A 10,037-nucleotide genomic window follows, 5' to 3' on the forward strand; every position below is an offset into this window, starting at 1 on the left:
TTATGCTATTTTAGGATATTCAACTAGTGCACCTATTGTCTCAGTGGAATCTCGCTGGCCTGACCAGGTTTTCTTTTGGTTGCTTTTCAGGAACTGTAAATGCTGAACTGTTTTACAATAGCAGCTGCAGTTTTAAAGCTACAGTAACATTCAGTTTCAGAATTTTTTTATGTGCCAAAATCAAAGAGAACCTTTTGTGGTTTTTAATATACATTTACTTCTGATTGTTAAGGATTCGGAAGGGTGAATTGTGGGGATTGGTGACCCATGTAGAGAACTAAGGGCCTGTTCTCTCTCCATGCACTTCCTCCTGTGTTTCCCGTGCTTACCTGGACTTCTGTCTTTCTCAACAGCAACGATGGTGTGGCTGGTGACTATGGCGAAAGGAGACCCAGAAGCCCAAAGGAAAGTATCCAAAACTCCAATTATAATACACAAGGTAGGTGACTTTCATTTGGTAATGTCCTGTTTTTTTAGGGTCATTGTCATCTTATAGACTGACAATGAATTATAAAGTGGTGATTTTAACCTCTTTCTTTGATCATAGATTCCTTTGAAAGTCTCCTGAAAGCTGTAGTAATGCCCAGTAAATAGAGACAAATATTAAGGGGATCAGACACTGCAAACCCAACAGGACAGCCAGAGCACCGTAGGCTAAGAAGTTCTGCCATGGCATCCCACTGATACCATTATGGGAAGGTTCAAGTTGAGGCCGATTTTAAAAAGAAAAAGTATGCTCTCCCTCCAAACATGTTAAAAGTGAGACTCTCTTGACTGACATGGCCAGAGTAACTTAAAAATAATTTTACTTTCATATGTGATGCTGTTTATACCGAGAAGATGAAATCTCTCCGGTGGACGTGGCCTTCCGGAGGGGCCAGTGGCGAAGGCCTGGGGCGGGAGGTTGAAAGGTCCAGGCGCAGAGCCTGCAGACGACGTTAAGGAGAACTTAAGTTAGGAGTTGGTGTTGGGAAGAGGTGACCAACAAAACTATCCATAGTCAAGAAAAAGGAAACTTTTTTTTTTTTTAAAGAAAAGCAAAGGACTGACCTTAGGAGGAAGCTGGAAAACAGGCCGAATAAAGGGTGGGGAGGGAAGTGAAAGGGGCCTTACCCGAGTTCCTCTTTGTCAGGAAAGGAAGCATTTAGGTTTTATAGAGTCGAGGGAACTGCTGTTGAAGCTGTTGGGTGACTGAGAAAACTCCTGTTTGAGGCACGGAGGTATCAGGCTCATTCTGCAGTGAGCAAGGTGGCAGAACAAGATGAGGTTGCACCAGCAGTAGACCTGGTAGAGAAGTAGGAAATATATTGGAAATAATTGCTACAAGTCTGGTTATTGTTTAACCTGTGCTAAGCTAAAGAAAACTAAAAGGTTGGTTGTTTATGAATTATAGGTTTATATTGTATGTGAGTGTAAGTGTGTGTTTGGCACACGAAGGCTTTATTCTTTTGACAGATGTTGATTGAGCACCTGACTGTGTGCCTGATATTGTGCTGGGCACTGGGGGTATAGCGCTGAAGGAGGTATCCCGACCCCCTGGAGCTTATAGCCTATTTGGGGAGATACAGGCATTCAACAAGTAATTCGTACAGCTGTGATAAGTCCTATCAAGGAGAAGTGTAAGTTGCTATGAAAGTTTATAGTACAGGCATCTCATTTCTTCTGGAAAGTCAAGGAAGGCTTCCCTGAGGAAGTGGCAATGGATGGCCAGCTCAGGAAGGGAAGAGCTTTCCCGAAGAGGAAACATGGGCAAGGGCCTTCAAGTGAGAAGGAGCTGGATGAACCGCAGAGTTCTTTGGTGGGCCTGCTGCTGGTCTTTTGGGCGGGGCAGTGCTTCGCGGTGTGGGGCTTCTCACAGTGCAGGACTTGGACCGTTTCTGGCCCCTCGCCCACTAAATAAATGCCCATAGTGATTTCAAGGTGTGAGGGTAGCCAGACCTCCTCCATCACAGTCATCCCCAGACACCTCCTGGAGGCGAGGCACCGCCCTCTAGTTGACAGCCACTGCTGGAGGAGCCAGATACCAGACTGGAGCACACGGGCCAGGACTCCTCGAGGGGTGTCTGTACAAGGACGATACAACAGCGCGGGGGGGTTATCTGAGTGTCAGCTCTGTTAGGAGTTTGAGGATGAGTTGGTCATAATACATAGAGAATTAGTTATGGGGGAAATGAGGCCGTTTTCTGGGCAGCGGGGAGGAACTCATACAAAAGAAGCATATGTAATTAGAGCATATTCTGGTTGTAGTAAAATAGTTCAGTAGTAAATACTGTTTGCGTTATGATAGTATAAAAACTGAACTTACCATAAAATTATGACATACTGAGAATATAGGGAGAATTAAATTTGCACGTGTGCATGAGTATGGGAGCTATGCTTTATTTCTCTGAAGGAAGCAACTGAGTTTTAACCTGAAACAAAAACATCAGATACGGTGCTGTGCTCGTGCTGCTGATCAGGAATTCTGGAGGCTGACGCCAAAAGAAACAGCTGAAAGGGCTGAAAGTGGGAGTGGGGAGGGGAGGGGCGGGGCAGGGCAGGGACTGCTGTTTTTATTTATGAGCCTTATGCTTCTATTTTATAAACTCCAAACCAGGGAAGATTCCAGTTTTGTGGAGCCCTGGTTAAGAAAAAGAATACAAATTATAAATACAAAATAGTGAGGGCCCCTCCCAGAAAAAACAATCCATGCAAAGCGAGTCCTGAAGTATGCAGGCTTTATTTATTCGTGATAAATCTACCTCTGCTGTGAGCACGTGTCACTTTTCCTTTTTAAAAAAAGGAAAGAAAGGATGATCAACTTTACTTAATGCATTTTAATTATTTTTGATGTGTGGATCATTCTCAAGACTGTCATGTTAGGCTCACAGTGCTCAGCCAGACCAGCCGTCATTGTGAGGGAATGACCGGCCCATTAAAAACGCACTCCCCCCGCCCCCTCCTGCTGCCAAGAGTGGTCCCCTTTTGTAACCCAGTCACTAGAGCCAGTGCCGAGTGCCACTGGTTAGAAGCTTTTAGCCGTGGACCTCAGAAAACCTGACTCACTTGCTTTAAACAAAGAGGGAATGTGTTCTCTCACGTGCCCAGAACCCTGAGGTGTGGACGTCTGTGTGACTGGTTGATTTTGTGGCTCACTGGTGTTGCCAAGGCCTCGGGTTCTTTCCGTCTCCCTGCTGTGCCGTCCTTAGGGATAGGCTTGGCCCTGGCCCCTGCTCCTCGTGGTCACAGATAACAAGTGCGGTCCCAGGCATCCTGTCCAGATAGAACAACACCCAGGGGAACAGAGGGGTGGCAGTGTCTCCCTAAGTTTATCTTAAACAGTGAGGGAAATTCCCCCGAACTCCCAGCACACTTTGCCATATCACACACTGACCAGCACCCAACCTGCAGCCTCAGGGCTCTCACCGGGAGAGGAGGGGTGGGAGTGCCGCACGTGGCTGGCTTGATCGGGATTTACCACCAGACGCATGCGGGAGGGAGCAGTGGAAACCCGAACACGTCAGACTCTGCCCTCAGGAAAAGGGGTGGGGGGCTGGCTGATGTGTAAGCGGCCAGCAGGCCGCGCTACAGCCTGTGTTCTGTGGTTTCAGGGCCACCCATCCCAGTTACAGTGACAGTCAAGTAATAACTACTTCCACGTAATTTTCTTAAAGACATTAAGATTTTTTCTGAGTATTAGAGCTGTATATTGGCATTTTGTGCTTTTTCCTGCAGGCACAGAGAGGGAGCCCCAAGACCCCGTGGCAGAGAATGATGATGGTGGCTTCAGTGAAGAGTGGGAGGCCCAGAGGGACAGCCGCCTGGGCCCCCACCACTCTACGACGGAGTCGCGAGCTGCCGTGCAGGAGCTCTCCAGCAGCATCGTCGCCAGCGAGGACCCAGAGGAAAGTGCGTGCACCCCCTCAGTGGGGGGGAGGCTGTCACGGGTTCCTTTAGGTGCTGCAGCATCCCCCTCTCCCCAGACAAAGTGACTCGAGAGCCTGGCGGTCTCATTCTAAATGACAGCACAGCTTTCAGTGGGAAGTACCAATAGTCGGTGCCTTTCTCATAGCTCCATGTGTTACTGGGCCTAGTTTTCCTCAGGTTTTTTAAATTGGCCCATTGGCATTTGTTTTATAAGGTCAAAGATTTCTTTGAAATTGTTTTTACAATAAGACTTCATAGCTGCAATATGCTTGTGTGGAAATATTAATATTTTTTCACTCTTTGCTGTAAGAAACCTATGTATTTGAATGCCTCAGCCTTTTACATTAGTATTTTCTTTGTTGGCAAGCTCCTTCTAACTTCAGATTCATATTTTCTTTTTCTGGGACCAATATAAACTAATAATCGACATTCTCTCATCTTCTTAGCATCCACCACTACACAGCCATCTCTGACTGTGTAAGCGTTTTAAACCAGACTTATGGTTACTTACAATATAAAAGTCTCCATTTACATTAGAAACTAATTTCTAGAAAGTCTATATGTTTTCTGGAACAACCTTTTAAAAATCATCATTTATGGCCCTGGTTGGTATGGCTCAGTGGATTGAGCACCAGCTTCCTAACCAAGCGGTCACTGGTTCGATTCCCAGTCTGGGCACATGCCTGGGTTGTGGGCCAGGTCCCCGGATGGACATGTGTGAGAGGCAACCATTCAGTATTTCTCTCCCTCTCTTTCTCTCTCCCTTCCCTTCTCTCCAAAAACAAATAAATAAAATCTTACACACACACACACACACACACACACAGTCAGCCACAGAATCTGAAACTTCTATTGTGAAAAAAAGAGAGAAAACCTGGCTCAAGCCTAATTTTGTATGATATCATTTACTGACTTCTTACTCAGTGCAGGGTGGAGTGGAGCAGTGACATTTTTGAATTGTGAAATCATAGCAAAGAGTTACAAACTTTTTATGTTTGTAATCTTTCCTTTTAGGGGGAGTGAAACTTGGATTAGGAGATTTCATTTTCTACAGTGTTCTAGTCGGTAAAGCTTCTGCAACAGCCAGTGGAGACTGGAACACAACCATAGCCTGTTTTGTGGCCATATTAATTGTAAGTATACACTCATGAAAATGTGTCAGAACACCTCACCTCAAAACTCCGATGATGCCGCCACTTGGGGGCAGTCCCGTCTTCACCCCGGCTGGGCTGATGTTCCCGTCATCAGGGGAGTTTGTACAGCAAATGCTCAGACCCCACCTGAGCAGTTCTCAGAGCAGCCACACGTTAAAATCACCTGGGCCCATTGAGAACTGTGTGTTCCCACCCTGAGGCTTTCTTATTTAATTTGTTTCAATAGTATATCTTATTTTTAAAGTTCCGCAGGAAATCGTGATAAGTGCTTCTGATTAGAAACTGCTGCTTCAGGCAGCATAGATCTGTAGGAAACCAGCTGTGTCTGGAAGGGGCGAGCAGGTCCTCACTTAGTCCCTGAGTTTGGTGGTGCTTTTGCATTTAATGCGACCACCTCAGCATATGGGTTCCTCTGGGCGGGAAGCAGGAGGCGAAAGAAGTTAACACGATGCCTCCCGTGGATCTTGCTTATGGAGCCACAGTAGGAACCTTGGAGCTTTCAAAACTGTGATTTAAGTAAATAACTCGTAAGATATTTCTTACACCTTTTTTTTTTTTCACTGAAGATAGACTCTCTGATGTTTCACATGCAGGCGGAGTTAGATGAGAGCCTTTACATTGCATTTATCTTGTGATTACTCTTGTGGTTTATAATGATAATATAACCAGGCAGAATTTTCATGTATTTCATTTCTTTTTTGAGGTTAGTTTTCTGGGTGTGTTGTATCTTTTAAGAAGGAAATTACTTATTCTGGATAAACTGAAATGATGCTTAGCCTCCCGAACTTATAGTTAATATCTTGGTAACCACAGTAAAAAAAATGGACTATAGTATATGGCTGGTCTGTGTTCCCAAGAAAGCAGCAATATCCTTTTCATAAACTTTTATTGGCATATTCGGTGTGCATCTTTGTCCCCCAGCCTCCACCCCAGAATAAAAAAAATGCTCTTCACCTCTGGGATTTTAGCCAAACTAAATTCATAGTAGCCAACTCAATATTTTAGATAGAAATTTTGGTCGTATTTCATTTTTTTCAAAAATAGTTTTATTTATTTTTAGGTTCTAATCCTTACTTAGAATTAGGGGTTGAAGAATCAAGAATGTGTTCACTGTGAACTCTGTGTTGCAAAGGAAAATGAAAGTTATTCCCAGGTTTAATGGAAGCACTTGTCCTACAATTTAACCTTAAAGGATTGTGTTTGATTATCTAAATTGAAACCAAGGCTTGTGATTGAGTTGTTTTGCACAGAATACTTTCATAATTACATCTGAGTTTGTGTCTCCCCCCCCCCCCCCCCCCCCTTGCCCAGGGCCTGTGCCTTACATTACTACTCCTCGCCATTTTCAAGAAAGCGCTGCCAGCTCTTCCCATCTCCATCACCTTCGGGCTGGTTTTCTACTTCGCCACAGATTACCTTGTGCAGCCCTTTATGGACCAGTTAGCATTCCATCAATTTTATATTTAGCGGATTTGTGATTAGACTCCCATGGATTTTTCTCCTTTAACTATAATAAAACCTGGAAGGACAAACTTGATTTTCCTGTGTCCACACCTAACAAAGTCAAGATTGCCAGCTGGATTTTTTGCAGCTTCCTTCCAAGTCTTCCCGACCACCTGCACTACTGGGTACTGGAAGGAGGTGTCTACAGAAAACGGTTCTGAACACACATTGCTGTGGTGGACGGAGTCCCTTGGTGCAGAGACCACCAGACCTGCGGGACAAGGCCGAGGAAAAGCGATGGGCCGAGGCGCCGCCGTGCTGCCACCCGCAGGCTGACGCTTGGCCCATGCGGCTTCCGTCAGCACTGCAGACTCTCAGGACTACCGTTACCAAGGTTCAATGAAGGGGTTTAAACCAAACAGGACTCATCATCTTAAATCACACATTGAGAATCAGCCTACTAAGTCTATACTGAATTCTAAACCTTTTCAGGAGGTACTGTAAGGAGAGCAGGTACCAGCAGCAAAATGGAAAGGTGGAAAGGGGTTCAGACTTTCACTTTCAGACTTTTTGCTGCCGACTTACCATTTTTAAATAAGACTCTTTTTTCACCTTGAGTCAAGTCAGATGTATAAGTTGATTTTGACACTTTTTGTTCTCGAGCACTGACTCATTCCCATCTATGGTTGCCATTTGCTCCCGAGGCCAGTATGGGTTTCTCTGAGGTTGCTTTATCTTAAAAGTCTTAACCTCAGGTTCCACATGCAGTAATTTCTGGAAATAATGGAACTCTAACTCAACAGTTAGAGTTGAGTTTATCCCAAATTCCTAATTTATAGACATAGTCCTAGGTTTGCTGGCCCTCAAAGCCTTCTGTCCCCCATCTCTCCCTTCGCTCCCCCCCTAAGCGGTTCTCTCATACAGCAGACAAGACAGCTCAGCTCTGTCGTGGTAGCAGATGATCCCACTATTCTAGGATTTTACTTTGCATGGTGCGAAGACTGTGTTATGAATCAGTGCTATCAGCCTTGCTCTCTGATTTCTTCAGTAGCAAATACAATGAATACCCAAAGACAGTAGCATTAAAGAAGAGTGAAATGGCTGGGGAAGCACTTTCTGTCCTGGTTTTTCTTTTTGCAGTACAACCCATTGTCTCTGATAGTAGGTCAGAATTTAAAACAATAGCCAGAAGCTATTTATAAAGTTATGAATGAAGTGTATCAGTACAAAGCAAGAATCTGGAGAAAGCCGTGACTGCGCTTGGTGAGCTGGGGGAGAAGCAGGTGCCGACGGAAGAAAGAAGGGGCCTCCAGCAGCCAGTGGGACAAAATGAGCTGATGTCCTGTGGACAGATGTGAAGGAGGAGATCCATATTATTCCTCAAGGACCTCTCAGTGGGTGTTGTGTGGTTTCCCTCCTGCCTGACCTTTGGTTTCAGTGGACCTTCGTGTGAGTTGGGCAGTGGAGCCCGGGCCCGTGCAGTTCCGTTGGACGGTGAACATAAACAGAGCCATCACCTGTGGGCGCACACACCTCTACGGGAAGCTTTGCCAGGCACAGCCCTTCCTTTACCACAGGCGGCCCTTCGCCATGGTGACCGGACTGTAAGCACCTGTGAGAAAAGCTTGGTTCCTCCGTGTGGCTGGAGAAAGACCAGCTTTTCCCTTCTCCTGCTTTCTCTCGGCCTCTCAGTCTGGTTTGGGATTGGTTCTTGGAGTTCAGAGTCTTTGTTTTCTGTCGTGGAGTATTCTTTAGAAACTAGCTTCAGGCTTAGTGTGCCGGTCCTGACTAACCTGAGTGTGGGCAGAGACTGGCTCACGCCAGGCAGTTGAGAACTGCAGGAGAAATAAGCTGTGCGAAGAAAGAGGCTGGGAGTAGTAGGTTCTCTCACCTCTGTCTTTTTTTAGCCCCCTTTTCCAAGATTCTCTTTTTCCCTGCAGACATGTGGCAGCATGGGTATTCTAGAAATGCGCACGATCCAACAGCTACAGCAGAGCCACCTGAGTACCAGCTTGTGGTCTGAAGCCGTCTCGAGGGCTGATCTCGAGTGGTCCGTCTGCAAGGGCGTCCTTCGTGAAAGGCTCCTCCGAGGAGGCTGTGTGGTGTGCGTGCGCACGCGCGAACCCACCCTTTGTCTGTGTCCTGTGTCGAAAGGTGGTGACAAATCTGCCCCTTTCTACGAGACGGAACCACATCTCAGCGTAGAGAGAACACATCTTATTTCTTTAAGTCACCGATCTCAGGCACAGAACTTTCTCTTAAAATTTTATTTTGAGAATCAATTCAGTTGTTTATTGAAAGTATCAAAATGCTGGTCTTCCACCATGAAAAACCAATTGTCACTAGAGAGAGAACAGTAGAAATTCCACTGAGGACATGCCCTCACGTGGCCGGGGTGGCTGTGGGGCCCGACGACAGCAAGGATCAAGCGTGGCCAGCCACGCCAACCCCGCTCAGTGGGAAGAAGGAAGACGGCAGGAAAGCTGTCCGCAGGTGTCCGTCTGACCGACCTACAGAATGAAGCGTGTTTGTGTGCAGAGTGGTGCTACAGACTAGCCTGTGCGTGTACCAAGGGCTCACTTCTCTGTTCTTGATTCTCAGGAGGTTCGTGTTGTAGTCTCAGCATCATGGTTCTCACTGTCAGTGATTAATTTGCCAGAAGTAGAAGCTTTTGAAGCAGCTTGAAACATTCATAACTGAGCAAATTACTGATTTCACTCTAGAAGCAGCAACTAAACAGGTGGTGTTTTTCCTCTTAAATGCTCGGATCCCCATTTCTAAAAGTTGCCCTTGGTTTTAAAACCCTCCTTCCGTAGTAGATGCTCGAACAAATAATACATTCAGTGCTTTCCTTTTCTTGGCTTCAAAGAGCCCTCCATAAGTAGCCTCGTTCATAATTTGTAGAATGTGAGGTCGAAGTTAGGCTTCCACGTAAGGCCTTCCAGGGTCAGGGTCTGTAGGGAGCCTCTGATTTGGGCCCCCACCCCCCAGTGCCCAGCCTTGCATGTTCCCGCATTTGCCATCTGGCCCTGGAAGGAAAAGTCCAGATGTCACTATGAAAAGAAGAGTTCAGGCTCTTCCATGCTGCTGGAGTGTAAAGACGCAGACAAATAAGCTCCGCCCTCAGAGTGCAGCTGCCATCCCTTCCTCTCCGGTGTACGTCATCTTCTCCGAGATACTGGGTGCTTGTCAGGGACCCCCTCACGGTTGCTGTTACTGAGGGCTTACAGAACTGATGCTAGAAAGGTGATTTGATCCTTCCCGAAACCCACCCTTCAAGTACTCCTTTTTCTCTGAGTTTGCCTTTGGCTAGTCAATGAAGAATGGTTGGCCCACTGTTACGAACCCTCACCTCCAAGGGCACCCCGAATGTTGGGTCTGGGGAGAGACTTGAAAACTGGACGTTGGGTTTTGCCCTGGAAAGAAACAGTGTCACCATCACAAGTTTGGGCCCAGAAGTGATCCTTGTCATCTCCCTGTGTTTTAACTCCCAAAACACAGGAGGTGTAAAACAGCGGTCTCAGCCCTTCACGC

The 10,037-nt window shown here is 46.3% G+C and overlaps 1 protein-coding gene across 1 annotated transcript in view; it reads left to right on the forward strand.

Moving 5' to 3' along the window:
* Positions 1–6,941, forward strand: part of PSEN1 (presenilin 1) — a 57,566-nt gene extending 50,625 nt beyond the window's left edge. The window contains 5 exon segments of the mRNA XM_028506411.2: positions 354–413; positions 416–439; positions 3,715–3,888; positions 4,921–5,039; positions 6,372–6,941. Of these exon segments, the coding sequence (XP_028362212.1) occupies positions 354–413; positions 416–439; positions 3,715–3,888; positions 4,921–5,039; positions 6,372–6,527 (533 nt within the window). The 3' untranslated portion in view covers positions 6,528–6,941.
* Positions 6,942–10,037: the final 3,096 nt, after the last annotated feature.

This window comes from Phyllostomus discolor, chromosome 1 (assembly GCF_004126475.2).
Source record: "Phyllostomus discolor isolate MPI-MPIP mPhyDis1 chromosome 1, mPhyDis1.pri.v3, whole genome shotgun sequence".
Taxonomy (NCBI): domain Eukaryota; kingdom Metazoa; phylum Chordata; class Mammalia; order Chiroptera; family Phyllostomidae; genus Phyllostomus; species Phyllostomus discolor.